An 18,641-nucleotide genomic window follows, 5' to 3' on the forward strand; every position below is an offset into this window, starting at 1 on the left:
GGAAGAGACACACTTCCACCACAGCACAGCTAAGGAGGAAGAGACACACTTCCACCACAGCACAGCTAAGGAGGAAGAGACACACTTCCACCACAGCACAGCTAAGGAGGAAGAGACACACTTCCACCAACTGATAGGAAAAAGAAACTGAGGCTTCTTCAGAGATGCCCAATGGCTAAGAGCATTGGCTGCCCCTACAGAGGACCTGGGTTCAGTTCCTAGCACCCACATGGCAGTTCCCAACTATCTGTAACTCCAGCTCCATGGGCTCAGATACCCTCTTCTGATCTCCTCAGGCAGCAGGCAAGCTGTTTGCACACATACATACGTGTTGGCAAGCAAGAGGTATACCTGCATACATACTGACAAAACATTCATACACATAAAATACAGTCAAAACTTTACAAAAGGCAAGGGTCTTGTAACAACAGCACATCCCTAGGCTCTGGCCTCAGGGAATCCTCATCACCCCATATTGGGTTGAACCTTTTGAGGAAAGCAGATGTGGCAGCTTCTAATGGACAAGGCTGTCATGACCCTTCCTGACTGCCTTGGGGCGCTGTCCTCACTGTTCTGCACAGGCTGGATAGCTCTGGGTTGTGCACATCTGAGGTAGCCTGGACTAGGCATATAGGCTATCACCACATGTCCTGCCCCCAGGGTGATGTGGGGTTTCCCTCTGTATGCTGTGAATATGTTTTATTACCATTGGCTAACAAAGAATCTTCTTTGGGCCTATGGCAGGGCAGAATATAGCCAGGCAGGAAATCTGAACAGAGATATATAGAGAGAGTAGGTGTACCTAAGTAGACAGACAATGAATGGAACCTCACCAGTAGACCACAGTCACATGGTGATACACAGATTAATAGAAATGGGTTGATATAAGATATAAGAGTTAGCTAGAAACATGCATAAGCTATTGGCCAAACAGTGTTGTAATTAATATAGTTTCGGTGTGATTATTCAAGTTTGGGCAGCTGGGAATGAACGAGCAGCCTCCACCTACATCAAACAAGTCTGCAACAGTCTCAATCTGTGCATCAGAAGCCCCATCTAAAATGTGCTCAACAAACATGGATTGGTGATAGAGCTCTGACTGTATGCAAAACTGTGCATGGCCAGGGACCAAAACAGGGGTAGCCTCTGCCTTTGGAAAGGGAGAGGCAGTGCCCACCTGCTGGGGTCCACAGTGGTCAGTGACCACCTGCTGGGGTCCACAGTGGTCTGTCCAGAGGCACTGCAGCAGTCCTCAAAGTGACTCAGAAATAAAATGATTTTCTACAGAATCAGGAACAGCAGTGTGCATTTAATCTTAGCCACCCTATGGCTGAGATAGGAGAAGGCCAGAGCCCAGACTCTGAGTCAGAACCTGTCTCTTTTTTTGGCGGCGGGCAGGGGGGGGGGGGGGGCTCCTAAGGTTTGCCGGGAAGCCACTTGCCCATTGAGGCTGAGTTCCTACACATTTGATCTTAAACATGTGGGCTTTTGTAGTAGGGTATCACCCCCATTTACAATAAAACAGGAAAAGAATGTGAAACTAACAAGTCTGATCCTGCAGGGCCCCTGAAGGGGACTATTCTGAGCCCACCTTCACAAACAAACTTGCTGTGTGTTATTTCCTGGGCGCATCCCTTCTGTGACCTGTGGCACAGGGTTCATTTCCAAGGAGAAAGACGAGACTCAGAAAAGCAATGTAGGACACAGTCTAGGAGACTTGGACTTGGAAAAGGGTTCCTACAGACCTGACTCTGAGCATAAAGTCTTGTTGCATCCTTCAGCTTCTCTGAGCCCACCCCCTGGCTCATGACTGCACACAATGTGTGAGGTTTCTTAGGCTCCACCATCACCCTGCTCTACTCTGGCTCAGTGTTCACCAGCCCCTGACCTCCAGGTTCTCAGCCAGCATGGACAGGCTTCATTGTGGGTCCTTTGGAGTAGGACCACTCTCCTCCTCCTGCCAGCCTCTGTCACCACCCATTCCTTCAATGTAGAGGCCAACTTCGCCACTGTGTCAAATTAGACCCTCTGGCAGAGATTTGAGGCAGGACTGTCACATCAGGAGGAGAAGATAGAGCTAATGGGCCAAGCAGTGATTTAATCAATATGGTTTCTGTGTGATTATTTCAGGCCTAAGCTAGCCAAGTGGCCGGAAAGAACAAGTGACCTCCCCCAACAAATTGGCACCAATGTGGCAAACTAAAATCCACTTAAAAACCTGAGAGAGCTTAATTCTAGACACAAAAATGCAGAGTTTAACACAGCTTCTTCCTTTTTGCTGGTGGCGTGCCGCAGCTCCTTTTAGAGAAGTCTTATTGATTCAGTGGTAGCAGCCTTGCAGTTTCAAAATGGCAGCTTTCCAGCCATGGGTCATGCTGCCAGCATGAGCTCTGACTCTTTCAGGCAGGAGGTCTGGCTACGAAGCATTTGGATGTGTTTTGTGAGCAATGTGCTAAGGGTTGCTTGGTGGTACATGAACCAGCTGTGTGCCTAGAGATGGGGCAGCGTGCATGGCTCTGGGGGAAGGGGGAACAAGCAGCTCCGCCATGCTGGACTGTGTGGAGCAAGCAGGAAGTACCATATATACCATAGTAATGGCACAGCTTAAGTTTTAAGATGCGCTTAGCATTTTAAAAAGTGCTCCTGGACAGTAAAGAATTACAGATATGCAATAAAGACAAATCCAGATGAGTCACAGTGTTGGATAAATGTGCATAGGCTTGGGAGAGAGAAGAAAACTAGTATAGAGGGTCAGAAAATAAAGTTAATGCTTTTATAAAAAAGGGAGCAAAGTCTTCAAAGAGACAGAGTACAGACAGTCATGGATTAAAAGGAGTAAAGAAAAATAAGCCATGTAAAGATGGACTATACATAGAAAGTCTGGATTATGTATATTATTGTCTTTTCTTTGAATTTTTTGACTGTAAAGGAGCAAAATACAGAGAGATATTTCATTGTATGGACTGCTAAATTAAACCAACATGAAGGTATCTTGACTTCAGAATTTGGGACTAAGGATATGTTTCCTTGGAAAAGAAATTCTTCTTTTGTCTCCACAGAGGATGAGAACCTGTGGATTCATTCCAGGCTAATATGGTTTGATAGAGCACAACCCCCTGAAAAGTTGCTGTGAACACCCTTAAAAAAATAACTTCTCTCAACGTGGGCTAACTGCTGACTGAGATGAACCTAGCACATAGGATACACCATGAAAGACCAGATTAGCAGCACCTCCAAACAGCAGGAAGCAATATGGACAGAACTACACCCATATTCCCAAATATTGTTTATAATTGTTTGTTTACATTTAAAGGGGGATATGTTATAGAGATGAATAATTTGTTTTGGTATAGATCTTGGTTTATTGATACAAATTTAAGGTAAATTTTGTTATACTGTATATGTATATTTCTGTCCTTGATTAAGGTATTGTGTTTGTGTAGTTCATTTAAAAATGTAATGTATAATTAAGAAATATTATAGTCAAGACTGTAGCCATGTTAGTTGGGTTTTCTAGATATATAGTTCAGTCAGTTAGTTAAGGATTCTTCAAATCTTTCAGAGACCTTCAGAATATGGCATTTAAAATGTTTAAGAATTTAGTACTTTTCATTATAATGGGACACATCTGCTCCTGGCAGCACCAGTCTACTTCAAGAGGAAGATGGGCATTGAAGAGGTCTAACAAATTAGCCATTTGGGCAAAAAACTGCTTTTGCCTTGACTGCTTAACTGGACATGCAGGACCCACAGAGAAATGACTACTAAACTTTCCTAAAGGGAGACAGTCCTTCGGGGTTCCTGCTTCATGAAAGAGTCTGCCAGACATTCTACAGGACAAAGAAAACAGTTATTGACAAACTGCCAATATAGTTGGAACTGTCTTTGAAATTTTCTGCTTCATGAAAAAGTCTGCTGGACACTATGGACCTATAGGCTGAAGATGGATGTCCCAATGTTACAGAAGAACTTTGGGTGACTCTCCAGGCAGTGAGATGTCTCAGTCAATTCTAGAGTTTTGGAAGTTGCTTACAATGCATTTCCTGTTTACTTAGGTAATATTATATCCTTCTGGAGTCTTTGATGGAGTTGAAGAATAGATAGGAAGTAGATATAAATATTGTAACTGTAATTCTTGTTTGATACTTGTTTTGTTATATGTAATTTTATTATGTTAAAGTTAAAGCCTTTCTTTTTGTTTAAACAGAAAAGGGAAAATGGTATGGGAGCTCCTTCTGTCTATGTGTTGCTTTTATTGGTTAATGAATAAAGAAACTGCTTTGGACCTATAGCAAGGCAGAACTTAGGTAGTCAGGGAAAGCTAGGCTGAATCCTGGGAGAAAGAAGGGCAGAGTCAGAGAGAAGCCAGAGACAGATGTGCTGGTAGGCCACGACTTTGTGGTGATATACAAATTAATACAGATGTGTTAAATTAATATGTAAGGGTTAGCCAATAAGAAGATAGAGCTAATGGGCCAAGCTGTGATTTAATTAATATAGTTTCTGTGTGATTATTTCAGGTCTAAGCTGGCTGGGGGCCAGGAAAACAAGCGCTCTCCCCCAACAAGGATATCCCAAGAAGTAGAGTCAGAAGCAAAGAAGTGATGGGAAAGCTGTTATGGTTTTTGTCTCTTTAAGAGACAAGCCACGCCCACTCCCAGTGACCCCTGCCCTCCTCCCGCTATCTTAGATTCTGTCTGTCCCCTCTTGGCACACATCTCTCTCTCTCTGGCCCTTTTCTGTCTCTCTCCTTTCTCTTCTCTCTTCCCTTTCTCTCTCTCCTTTCTTTCCCACCTCCTTTAAGTAATAAATATTCAATTCTATTCTGTACAATGTGTCTGCCCATGTCCCTTCTACCCACCGCCTGCTCACACCCACCAGCCCGCTGGGACCAGCCCAGCACCACATGGCTGGGCCCTCCCCCGCTGCTCTGGACCGGGCACTGGGACCCGCCTGCTAGCCCGCGCCCTTCCTTCCCCCCCCCCCCCCCCATGAGCTGCTCAGGACTGGCAGCCGTCTCTGCCTGGGACTGGCTGTTCTGTGGGCCTGTCTGCCTAATGCCACCAGGGACCTCCCAGTATTTTTTTTTTTTAAATCATTAAAAAAGCTATATAGGGAGGCTGCCTGGGACATGTAGGTGCAGGGGTGCTAGGGACCCTGGGAGACTGTGTGGGTTACACCCCAGATAGCCTAATGGTAGCTCCTGGAGTAGGACAGGGTGCATGCTAGGCAGGCAGCCGGAGAGAATAGAGTTGTGTACTTGTGTACAGGTAAGTGCCAGGACGGCAGGGATGTGGGTGGAGCAATGGGGACTGTGTGTTTGTAAGCCCATTCATGGTTCCCTTCTACCCACCTACCTTTCCACATCCAAGGAGCACTCACTATGCTCCGGGTGCCAAAGTGTCATCCTGTCTTTTCAAAATCTGTGTGCCTGTGTCAGAATACATGACCAGGAGTCCCCACTTGCTGGGCACAGGGCTCACTCTTGGAACTGTGTTTTCCATCTGTATGCATGGAGCACGGGAGTGGAAGGATTCAATGGCAAGGTAGTTGATATGTGTTGAGCCTTACATAAATGGCTACTGCTTTTCTATTATCAACTGCAAATAACATCTCAACTTTAGAAATACCAAAAGAGCACTTCTTTGAATAAATAGGCCATGGTACTCTTCCTTGATAGGCTATGGCACTGCCCCATGTTAAGATGCTATTTTTGTTATGTCCACAAACTGGGGATGGAACCAGTGGCTCACACAAGCCAAGCCGGTGCTTACCCCTGAACCCCAGTACTAGATCAAGGCATTCCTGAGGTCTGTGTTGTCTTTAGCGGGTCACCTTGGTGTCAAAGCCAGTCACTTATACTGTGAATGCCAGGTTACAGGAGCCGGAGCTGCAGAATGAACTCAGCCAGTACTGGTCCAGAGCAACCACTACAGGCCCACACCCACCCTACACCCTCCTGGGCCTCTACCAAGATGATTCAGCCCCAATTATCCCCTAATTGTCTCAGCCTGTGGACTCCCAGCTGGAGCCCTCCTCCCCCAGCCTTCTTGAATGGATCCTGCAGAGTTACAGGCAGGCAGGAAGCCCCTCTGCAATGGAATGCTACCTGCCAGGCTTTTCTAGGCTCTTCTAAGCCTGCTTCTATCCTTCCTTCTGCAAGTCCCCTTTGCACACAAACCTGTGGGTCCAAGATGTTTGTGAAGTTCTTGTTGCAAAGCACTTCTTGCTTTGGGGATCCCTGGGCGGCCACACTGGCCTTGCTGCCTACTAGATGACCTGCTTTGGTAGGGACAGCAATGACTCTTAAGCCCCTTAGGGGAACTACCTTACTCAATATCTCCTTCTCATGCAGCAGGCTGGCAGAGGAATCAGGAAAGATGGGAAGGGCAATGCCTCTAGATGGAAAAAGCCTCAGGGAGGGGTGCTAGAGTGGGAGACCCGAAAAACCCAGTACAGGGAGCTCCACACAAACCAGAGGATGTTCTAGAATCTCGGGAGACAGGAAACTATGCTAGAATGCAAATTTTCACCTTTTCTTGGCTAAGTACCGTTAATTTGAAAACCCACTCTCTGAACAGGCTTGTGTTGATCCACACCCAGCAAACATTTAGGTATCTAGGAGAAACAAACAACCATGCTTTGGGTAGAAAGAGTTCTAGCTGGCATTTTGGAGTTCGGACTTTCAGATTAAAGAGGCTGGCTGTGTGGATGCAGCATTAAGAACTCTGAAACCGGAAGCACTTCTGCTCCCAGATGTCCTCTCCACTGTGGGGCACTACCCATACCTGTATGCCAGTTTAATGAGTACAGAAGTCCTGAGAATCCGAGATTTTGTTTGTTTGTTTATCATTTTTAGGATTTTATTTTTATTTATATGTCCGTCCGGGCAAGTATATGTGGTGCCCTTGGAGGCCAGCGGGAGTTTCTGGCAGTTGTGAGCTGCTTGGTGTGGGAACTGAACTCAGGTCCTGTGGAATTTGCATCCTCCGGTTATAATAGCAACACTTATTAACCCCTGAGCCATCTCTCCAGCTGCCCCCAGCCATATTGTTTTGAGGACCCACTGGGAGGCAGGTTATGGCTCATAGGACCCCCACTCTTTTTATTACCAGGGACTCAACTAAACCAATCTCCTCAGGGTCACCACCTGACAGCTCACTCCTCTAGCCTGTTCCCTCCCCTGCCACACACCACAGTCACCCTTTCAAGTCAGCTGCCATGCCCTATGCACTTGTAGTCCAGTGTGAGCAGAGATAGCTCTCAGGAACACAGATAGCATCCCCTGTCGTCCACTGCTACCTTCTCTCATTTTTGAGCTTCATTCTTTCAGGTAGCTGACAGTTCACCAGCTTTTTTTTTGGGGGGGGGGCGGGGAGACGAAGATCATGGCCATGGAAGAAACTCTCCACAGGGCCTGGCATATCTAGAAGGACGAGTGAGGTCAGTGAGTACCGAATGGGAGGAAGGGGTAGTGAGGTGCACTTTGGACGATTCCATCTGGTATCACACTGCCTTGGGCCTCTCTAGCAGCCCAGGCTGAGCAGCTTCCTGCCCCAGCTGAGTACGATGTGCCTCTCATCTCATAGTGTGAATCCTCATTATATTCTGCAAAGTCCAAGAAATTGTCCCTAAGTAGACAGTCCGCTGACTGAAGACTAGATTCCTCTAGTGAAAGTCACATTCCCCAGGATTCCCCTGCAGTCCAGACCGCAGGGTCTGCCTTAGGGGGATCCAGATTTGTTGTTCTAGCAAAAAGAAACCAGAACTCATGTTGAGTAAGCTTGGAATCAGATCTTGGCCCAGGGAAACACTGCCAGAGGCTTAATTGTGCTCCAATTACACAGAATGTTCTAGAAGGGCTGCTCTGGGCAGAACAACACAGATGGCCATTATTACATCTAAACAGCCCTGTTCAGTTGTACGTAATCTCTGTGCTATTGTGGGTCTCCTTAAGAGCTGCCAACCCACCCTGAGACTGAAGATAGTGGCTGCTCATCTCATACATAACAGCCACGAGGGCAGAGATCTCCTGAAACTTCTGGTCCAGTGGGAAATGCCCCCCTCTCCCTTTCTTTCCCCCTCCTGTACTTAAGGGCTTAAAAAAGCTATGACTAGCTCTAAGAGGAACCAAATGGTGGTTCAGGAAGACATGAAGAGAGGCCATTGGACCCAATGAGTCATTGGAGGAGGAGCCTTTGAGGGGATGTGATCAGTCCAAGAACAGGATCAGTCATTGCTGAAGGGACCTGTGTGGTGGGTCACAAAGTAGTCAGCAGGAGGCAGTGTAGCTGGAATAGAAAGGGGCAGGATGAGAGCAGAGGGGCCTGGAGAGTCACCAAGGAATCTGCACGTGCCCCTGTTTTTCTGCCTTTGTAGACAGGGATGTGGCCTATCTACGAAGAGTCAGGAGGCTTCTCTGAGGGAGAAAGGGCAGCATCTCCAGAGTTTCCTGAAGACCAATGCTCCTGCAAAAGGTGTGTCTGCTGCAGCCAGGGAGCTGGACTGAGCCGTGGTCTGACTTAGCTCCACCTTTACAGCCTCGGCTGCAGCCTGCCCCTGGAGCTTTAGTTAGCCCACCTGAACAAACATGCTGCCTACCACTAAAGCCAGTGGCTGCAGCCAGAGGCTCTGATCCTGCTGGTGGACCCTGGCAGCTTTTGGCAGCTTCTCATTGGTTGCCATTCTCTCGCCAATAATGCATTTCGAGGGCTCACTTTGAAGTCTTTCCACATGCATGGTGCAGGCAGCCTGCACAGACATGACAAAGGCTGTTGTAAAAGGCACGCGGCAGTATGGAGTGACTGGAAACTGCACGCGAGAGTCTACATCGCACACAACTTCATGTGTGATGGGCAGAGCGGCCGCAGACTCCACTGCTGTAGAGCCTCAGGTCCACTTTACTTGTCCCATCTGGAAACTTTCAAGTTTTGCTTTTTTCCTCACATATCCCTCATGTCTTTCTTTTTTATTTTTCTCCCTCTCCCCAACATGTCCCTCACTTATTTGGGGCTTATTTTGATCTGGCTGGCCTGGAACTCAGAGATCAGCCTGCCTTTGCCTCCTGTGTGCTGGGGTTAAAGGTGCACACCACCACACTTGGCTTTCACCACCCCCTTTTAAGTCTACCTCTAATTCCCAGGCAACTAGAATCTCCTTGATTTAACTGCCAATCAAGTCTATGTAAGAACTTTGAAAATGAAGTTGGAGTGTAGGTGTAAGCCACATTCCTAACCACGAGTACTTGCTTGTGCTCAGTTCTCCCATCAGTCTCCTGAGTTGCAAAAGGTAGGCAGGCAGAGATGAGAACCAAGGGAGGGAGCAATAAAGACTTCAGTGATAGCTTTGTGGGTCAAATCCATGCAAAATACAAAACACATGGTAAGACGGTAGACCGTGGGGGCACTTGAGATTCAAGAGCCCGTCGGAATCACCCAGAAAACATACTCAAACACAGGACCTCCAGAATGGGCCCCGGAGGTCTTCTCTGCAGATCTAGGACAGACAAGCCCCAAGGGTGGGCAACTATTTCCCTTTGCCCAGCTCTGAGTGAAGCACAGGATGTGGGGCTGAACCAGATCAGCCCTGGGTAAACTGGGTTGGAGGACCCATCTGGTACAGAGGCCTGCAGCTTTAGCACTCCCAGGTGGTGAGATGCAGGCTTCAGTCGTTCCTGTACCACATGCTGAGGCCCAGGAGGAGTTTAGGGGGCAGGGCAGCAGACATTGTCAAGCCCAGAGGCAGTCAACATTCCCCAGAGTGAAAAAAAATCACTCTCCCACCCCCACCCCCACCCCCAAGATCTACCTCTGCATCCTCCAGCATAGCAGGTGAGCATGATCAGTAACAATTAAAAAGTGTCCATCAGCTCGTCCGGGTGGGGCCGGCAGACTTGTTGGTATTTTGGGGCCAAGTTTCCCAGCAGCACCCAGCTGGGTACAGCTGAGCTTCGGCTTCTGTGAGCTGCAGGGTATTTGGAATGAAGGCTCAACCTTGGAGAAGTATTAATGAAAATGTCACAGGCACTAAAGTCAAAGCAGATGTGAAGCCAGCTACACGGGCAGACCTAGCTGATAAGAAGCAGCCCGGGAGAGAACAAAACCTCTTGAGATTAGGTCAAGGACAGAAGGGGGGGCACCAAGGGGTCCCCCATGGCAACTCAAGGGAGGCTGTCGTTCCTGTGGAACAAGCTGACATTTCTGTGCTGCTGTGTTATATATTGACATCCCGACAGGGCAGCATTTGGAGGCCTCCACATCAGCAAATAAATATTACGTCTCCATCTTCAGCTAAGCAGAGCCGTGGTGCATTCCTATTACTTCATGTGGATTAACCATCTGGAAGTTGAATCAAGCCACAGAGTAAAGAATGGGATCCAATTTTGCATTCACCAAAATAAGCCGTACTAGTCTCAATTTATGGCAGATGGTTATGCAGTCTCAGCGGGCCAAAGAATCTCTCTGCAAAAGAATAAAGTTCATGCCAATTACTGTAATAGGAACCGGTACAACAACTGTGTGGGGCTGACGAAGATCGCAGTGATTGCTGTATAGTTCATAAACTGCGGGGGGCCGGGGAGCAACGGGCACCCAGTTAATTCATTAAGATAACGGGAGAGAAACGAGAGCACACACAATCATGAAGTAGAAATGTTTCCTCACAAAAAGGAAGCTAGCTGAGCGCTGTTGCTGGGTCATGCCACAGACAGGGGCAGGAAATGGTTAATGGTAGGAGGCAAGCTAGCAAGGAATGGGTTAAATTTTGAGCTTCTCTGTTCCATTCATTCAAAACAGACCTATGGGCTCCCTGGTCTCAGAATCTGGAATGAGACCATTGTGGGTGGAGCCTAGGGGTGGGAGCATAACAGGCAAGTCTGACCAGGGGGCCCTGCTCCCTTCAGGAAGGGGTCCTTGGCTCAGTGAGCTTGGATATGCTTGCCCTAACTGTGCAGGGCACCTGGGAAGAGCTCTCACTGTGAGGGCTCTCCCTAGCCTAGCTAAGCGTTTTCGAGACCTCCTGTGAGACTGGCTTCGCAGTCCCCTGCTCCTACTTGTGGCTATGCAATCTGTGCCCTGGTGGAGCTGGGGACAGACAGGTTATAGCATTGCATGTCTCCTGTATTTGGCTCAGTGTTTACATCTGCCTTTTAATAAAAGCTGCTGGAATTAAGAATGCTGGTATTTGGGTTTTATAACAGGGTGACCAATGGCTCGTTTGTCCAGGACTGTCGTCATTTTAGCACCGAAGTCTGGCCTCCCAGGAGTCCTTTGTCCTGGGTAAAGTGGGATGGCTAGTGACTCTAGCTAAGAGTCTAATCAGGGCACAAAACAGGGTTGTTTTCATATGTTCCCTGTCACAGAGCCATGTTCCATGTTGGTGCTGACTACTCAGAGACTTCCACTGGCAGGACACCAAGGCTCAGACGGGCCAAGGCTTCATTCTGGACCTATTGTTCAGTTAAGTAGAGGGGCAGGCATAGGATGCATGCGCTAAATGCCAAAGCCTCAGACCCAGCATGGTCCATTCTATGACGTAAAGGTATCAACCACACTTACAGGGCTAACAGGACAACAGCAGTAATCCCACTGAGAAACACGGGTTGCTGTCTCATCCCAGCACTCTGGGATGGTGGCTGCTACACAGTGTGGGGTGTGACATCCAGTCACGGGCAGCACTAACATGCACAGGCTGGCCTCAATCTCAAGATGGGCTAAAAGCAAGACTGGAATCCTGTTAAGATTTCTGGACCCCACACAGCAGGGCACTGAGTTCATGGCCCACCAGATGTTCAACTGATATTGTCTCCAGCCAGAGAAGGCAATGCAAGCCAGGCATGTGTGTGTGTGTGGGGGGGGGGGGGTGTAGCCTCAAGGCCTTGTGTTACAGCTTCAGCTATATACCTTGGTAAAGTGGTACAGCCCTGTCCACAGCTTCCCCATAACTCCCTCCAGGTATTCACAGGCCACCTCCCCCCCCCCCAAATGCTGCCAAGCACACTTACAAGGGACACACAACAGGATCCTAGAGACTCCTCATGGTCCATAGCACAAACATAAAGCCAGCTGGGGTGGGAGGAGACAAGGTGCCACTGGTAAGGGACCTCAACAGGAGCAGAATGTTGCCCCCCCACCCCAACCTTTCCTGTGAGGCCTCCAAGTGTGGAATTTTAGAATAGACCTGGCTGTTCATATTCTGCCAGAGGCCATGCTGGGTGAGAGACTCTGGCATCTAGCACATCCCCATCCTGCCCCTTCCAGAATATTACAGACTATGCCTGAGGGTTTCTATGCCACTATGAAGAAGCTCAGCTCTGCCTCAAAGAACTTTATGAGCAAATACTCTTACGATGCTGGTGGCGCACACCTTTAATCCCAGCACTCAGGAGGCAGAGACAGGCAGGTCTCTGTGCGTTCGAGGCCAGTCTGGTCTACAGAGTGAGTTCCAGGACAGCCAAGGATATACTGAGAAATTCTGTCTCAAAAAATCAAACAAACGAACCAGATGACAAAAAAACAAAACATTCTGAGCATTAAAGCTGTAGCCAGAGGCTTGGGGTTCTGCAATTGACAACTATGGTCTGGACAAGCTGGTGATCTGAGGGACCCTTGATTAGAAGGCGACCTGCCTCCATTTTTAGTAGATGTGCAGTGTCACCTGCCTTCCAGGCAACTATCAAGCTGCAAAGTTGGTGTGAGGACTACTTGGATGGCAGCACTGGTGGACATTAACAGTTTTGGAAATCAGATAGCTTAGAGAATTATTAGCAAGGTGTCACATGGCCCAATTGGGGCCACACCCCTCGCCCTTTGATGCTCAAGGCTATCTGCCTGCTACAGGGGCAGCATAGGGCAGCTGCACAAGACTATAGGCTCAAAATCTCAACACCTAGCCCTTTACAGAAAGCTTGCCAGCCCCACTGCTAAACAGCTGCTGTGGACTATAGCTGAGAGGTCACCGGTTCTCTCTTGGAAGGACACATGGGAGTGGATGCTGGCACACCTTGGAGGGGAAGTGGGCACACCACCGATGAGAGGGGTACTAAAATGATGCTGTTAGCATTCAAGGATGAAGGGAGACATCTTGCCATGGGCCACCCAGAGGCGAAGCTTCTGTTTTTATCCTGTAAGCTACTCCTCTGTTGTGTTTCTCCATGCCCCCCATGGTCTGAAGGCTATCTTACTATCAACATACAGTAAAAGATCAATACACAAGCAGCATGTCAGGCACCTCATAGCTTCTCAGAAACTAAGGCAGACTCCACCAGAAGCCACGGCACAAAGTCCAGGTCAACAAGTTGGGGGCACCACAGCAGAGGAGCAGCACACGTCAAAAATTTAATCAGCATCATCTTCAATGCCTTCTGTGTACTCACTGTAGTACCACCTTGCAGCTTTAGGTCTGCGCTGACTGGAAATGAAATGCTTCTAGTATTTCTCTGAATATCTCAGCTAGGGAAGCAGACTGTTGTTGGCTCTGTTGGCTAGCGTCAGAATGAGGCACCTAGTGGTGATTGGCATTCTGGACCTCATGGAGTCAGGAACAAGGCACCATCACACAGGTTCTAGAGAGCAATTCTTGTGGCAGAGTCCAAGACTACCCATACACTTCTGAGAACTGGTCAAACCTGCCCTACCATGAAGGCTTTGGGGACCATACTATATGAAGGTCACTGGATGTTTCTGCAAGCATAGAAACAAGAAAGCATGGCACAAAGCCTCACATCCCTTAAAAAACAAAAGGCAGTGTTTTAGTGTGTAGCTGATTGATACAGAACATCCTCTGTAGCTCAAGCTGGCCTTGAACTGACGAGATCTTGCCTGCCTCCCCTGAGTGCTAGGTTTAAAAGTGTGCACCAGCACATCCAGTGAGTTTATCTTTCATGTGAAATTCTGAGATGAGGATGGTTAGAACACAGCTTGGACTGGAAGAACAAGGGCAGCAGCGGCTCACTTTTACCCAGGAACACTCTTTGAGCTTAGGGACCAGTTAGGCTTCCTGTCTAGTGTGACCATTAGTGATACGTTGACATTCTGGAGGTGGATTCTGAGGCTTTGATGACGGGGAGAAAGAAAAGGTAGACTCAAGAGTTGCTGCCCCTTGTGTTGTGGGTTAAGGGAAGAATCTTGTTCATCCTCTCCAGCATCCTGCTACTAGACTGGCAGACATCAGCTATGGGGAAAACTGACATTCATGATTGAAGCTTCCATTACAAGAGGTGACTCTGAGGAGTGCCCACACCAACATAGGGTGTGAAGTGAGATTTAAGGGTTCCACTCACTAGTCAATAGTGATGGTCACGCTCCAAATAAGCAGCTTCTGGAAGGAGCGGCACCTGACCTAGGGACGGGACAGGTACTTCTGGGAGAGGCAAGGGTTTTCCTGCTTTTGAAGAGGGAGTGCACCAAGACAAACTCACAGAAATGACAGCGACCAAGTGGACCTGTAAAGGTTTTCATCTGTTTCCTAGGATGCAGCTGCTGCCATCGGCCTCTAGCATGACGAAACATTCTCCCAGGACATGGAAGCTGCACAGGCTGGTTTTAAGACAGCCAGAGGACCTTGGCTGGAATGGAGACTTTTTTTTTTTTAACAGGGTTTTTCTTGTAGCTTTGGATGGAGCCTGTCCTGGAACTAGCTCTTGTAGTCCAGGCTGGCCTCGAATTTACAGAGATCCACCTGCCTCTGCCTCCCGAGTACTGGGATTAAAGGCGTGTGCCACCACCACCTGGCGAATGGACATTCTTAATCCAGTCACATCTGAATTTAACTCAGCAGAACATGACTCCATGAGGTGGTCATGAAGGTTCCTCCTGTGGAATTTCAGCCTCTGAGAGGATAAGCTTGTCTGGGTGCAGGAAGCTTGTTCTGTCAGAACGTGAACTGATGAAAGGACGACCATTACAGGAAGGCTCAGGCACATCTGTCTTCCTTTCCCACGTTGTAACCTCTAAGGGGATGTGATATAGACCGCAGCGTATGGGCAGGTCAGTCTAATGCATCCCACAGACAAGATGGGCGAGGACTTGGGTTCCACTGCTCTTCCTCCTTCCCACTCACACCAAGCCAAGATCTAGAATCCTGCACCTCCACAGACCCTCTAAGATTCACCTCCTGACTTCTAGTGGCTCTGCTGACCAAAAGCAAGGTCAGCATGTTCTCCATGAGGACGGCTCTTACCTCTGGAGACATGTCTATAGGGCTGGGCCACTTGAAAACACCATCATGTTGAGGGATAGGTCTGAGCAGCCTTGGACACACAGGAAGGCAGCATGGGAAGTTAGTGGAACAGTAAAACAGAAGGCCAGGGAAGAGAGCTGCCATCTGTCAAAAAATTACCAAGTCTCACCTGCCTAGGCCTGTGCCCTCCACAGCAGAAGAAAAGGCTCTGGGAGGTTTCAGGGCTGCTCGGCCTGCAAGTACTTTCGTCAACTTCTTGTTTGCCCAGTATGTAAAGCTCCAACAGTACTCCTCAAGAGTTATCACGCCAACCTGTGTTGTACCAGTTCCAACTATGCCTGTCTCCCACACTGGGCTGCATATCTGCCCTAATTTGCCTCAGAACCTCTGCTGAGCGCCAGGTGACTGTGTACAAACACTCAGGTTGATAAATGCAAGAGACTAGATCACCAGGCATGCTGATGCTGTATCTGAAACAGAACACTAAGAAAGGAACCGCAAACAACCTGCACATTAAGTCTACTCAGGCAGTAGGCCTTGTCTCCAATGGAGAGCACAGGAGACACAACCAAGTTCTAAAGGACGAAATATCCCAGAGACACGATCTTGAGTCAGTAAGACAGGACAGCAGAGCCCGACAGAGCACTTAAAAACAAAGGCTTTCTGAATTTTTCCTTTAAAAATAATTTTTACAAACTCCGAGGCTAACAGTACTCAGTTTCCCATAAGGACAGGAAAACACCTCTGAAACCACGTGATAACCTGAACGGCATGGGCCCACGTCAAGAACAAGCCACCTCACAGGACCAGCAAAACACTCCTTCTCAGAGTGGGATTGCTGAAACACAGAGAACTCAAGCCAGTGACACCAGGGAAACGGCCATTCAAGCACACAAGCGACATTTTGTGATCAAATTTATTTTTGTTTCAATTTCACTTACTTTGTTTTACTGTAGTTTACACAAGAGACTGCCAAGTCAACAGGTATTTGACATTCACCACGTCCCTCAATCTCCACAGCTGTTAGAAGACAGTAGAGTCCACACCAGGCTCTCATTTCCTTGTGTGCCCAAACTCCCAATGTGACTATAGCTGTCCATGAATTGGTTCACTGGGGAAAAGACTGGGTTCTCCACTGCCTGGGGTGGCAATGACCCTTCTGGTGCCTTTCCCACTGATGTAACCAAACCCATCTCCCACCAGTATCCAGAGAAAAAACACCAGCCTTTATCTTCAGAGGGCACATGGAAGCCAGGGTCTGTTGCCGAGGATGACAGGGTATTATTGCAATGCAGTGGGAAGTGCTGTCATTGCTCCCATGGGAACACAGGGCATGGGAGGAGGGGCACATAGGGCAAGTCTGTCAGCAAAGGAACCAGTTACTATTGGGCTCACTGTGGGGGTAATATGCTCTATGGGGGATGGAGGACTGTGGGGTGATGTCGGTTAAAAAGACAGTGTGTAACCTGAGGGCTTCAACAGTATGATTCTGGTCAGGCTTCTGGGACTGACAAGGGAAAACAGCATCATACAGAAAAGTTAATTAAAAAAAAAAAAATCTTACCTAGCTATTGTTCCTTCCTTTAAAAAAAAAAGAGAAAAAGAGGAGAAAAAAGAGGGAAGAAAAGGAAGCAGTGTCGGCAGCAATGCTCAGGATCGAGCTGGCCTCAGGATGGGGACAGTCCTGTGCCACATTTAACTGTTCCTAGCTCACCATCAGCATTCCCCCTGGCTTGGACTGCAGCAGGCAAAGAGCTAAATGTCAGTGTGCTCAGAGCAACATGGACGGTCTGCACAGTCCCCACAGTAAAGCTCTGTGTGACTGTAATGCCATCAAGGTTATTTCCTTTGTCGCCTTGTTTGCTCAGCCAGAGTCTGAACATTGTCTAGTGTTTATAGGAATCACAAACCGTCATCACTTTTTTTTTTGCTAGATTTGATGTAGAAAAATACTTGAAATTCAAAATACAAAAATCCAATAAAAAGTGGCAATTTTAAAAAAAAGATTTCCCCGCCCCTTGGGTGATCTAGTAAAGAGCTTTGATTTCACTCCTTACTCAACAGACATTGTTGGATTTGGCTGGAAGATAGTGGCCACCCAGAAATAAATAGTTACAAATACACCCAAAACATCCAGACTTTACTCTCCGGATTCACTGGAGTATCTAACAATCTGAAGATACCTTTCTGTAGGAGTCTGCTGCTGATGGGATAAAAATAAAAAAAGTGTATGTGTGGTGATTTGAAAAAAGAAACAACCCAAAACTATACACACTGGTCCACACCTGGCATTCATGAAGCACGCCAGCCAGCACCACATGGCAGTCCATTTATCCATCAAGGGCATCACATTGATGATTATTAAAATCCGTTCCAGGTTATATATTGAAAATATTTTCTTTAGTATTTTTGCTGAAGAGAGGTACAGTACTTTGGAGAAATTGTACTGATCCCTTCAATGTTTTCACATACATATATACACTTGTGTGTGTATCTAGGCCTCTAGCCATATGTGTTTCACATACAGCTACAGACATACACACATACACACGCACACATGCACACACATGTGTGTATGTGTATATGTGTGTGCACACGTGCCCTTGAGTCATCACAGGCACACGCTGGAAACATCACACAGAGACACTGGTAGCATCTTCACTCGTCACAGGCTGCACTTGTTCCCCTCACTTGGCCTTGACTCCGTAGCTGTAAGAAAGTAAAGAAGCAAACAGCAAGTTAGGCCACAGGCTCCCCTGAGACACTCAATATGGAAAATATTTAGTAGAAAATGTTCCCCAAACCATGGCACCCCAAAACTTAATTTCTGTTCAAAAAGACCAGCCACGTTAAAGGCAAAACATTTTATTTCATCACAGAGAAAAGTAAATTCAAAGTAGGAAAAAAAAAAATCACTGAAAGTTAGTACTTAATCAAAGTAACAATTGAACCCCCCCCCCCAAAACGGTTTTTGTTTTGTTTTTAATGAACATGAGTGATAAAGGGCTTTCAGGAAATCTCAGAAGTGTTACTCAATTCTTGTTTGGCATAGCAGCTCCTCTGCATGACCAAGCACCTCTCACTTAGTCCATGTGGGGAGCAGCAAGGACGCCCAGTGCAGGTCTGAGCACATGGACACCTACACAGAACAGTAGCTTCTGCTGCTCTCATTCTCTGCCTGTGCCTGTGGAGTGGATCTGATGCTCTCTGCTCCACCTATGGTAATGTCATGTGGACATGTAGACTTTGGTAGGAATACCATAGAAAAGTGTCAGGCTTACAAAGTGAAGTGAACTATGGAGTCAACAGGGAGACTGTGTCACACAGAAAACACTTTACCTACAGTGAGCTTCTGAAGTTAGCCTGATAGTGTGGCAGGAGAGATCCTGGACTACCATGTTCCACTAGTCGGTTGTCTAGGAAAAGGTGAACCGGTTTCCAGGACAGCGCCACTACACAGCAAC

The 18,641-nt window shown here is 47.6% G+C and overlaps 1 protein-coding gene across 5 annotated transcripts in view; it reads right to left on the reverse strand.

Annotated features, from left to right (window-relative positions):
* Positions 1 to 16,076: 16,076 nt before the first annotated feature.
* Positions 16,077 to 18,641, reverse strand: part of Pitpnb (phosphatidylinositol transfer protein beta) — a 51,466-nt gene continuing 48,901 nt past the window's right edge. For all 5 annotated transcript variants that reach the window (XM_075983683.1, XM_075983665.1, XM_075983675.1 and 2 more), the window contains one exon: positions 16,077 to 17,886. In XM_075983683.1, coding sequence (XP_075839798.1) covers positions 17,836 to 17,886 — 51 coding nt within the window. In that variant the 3' untranslated portion in view covers positions 16,077 to 17,835. The remainder of the gene's footprint in view (positions 17,887 to 18,641) is intronic.

The sequence above is a fragment of the Microtus pennsylvanicus genome, chromosome 1 (assembly GCF_037038515.1).
Source record: "Microtus pennsylvanicus isolate mMicPen1 chromosome 1, mMicPen1.hap1, whole genome shotgun sequence".
Taxonomy (NCBI): Eukaryota; Metazoa; Chordata; class Mammalia; order Rodentia; family Cricetidae; genus Microtus; species Microtus pennsylvanicus.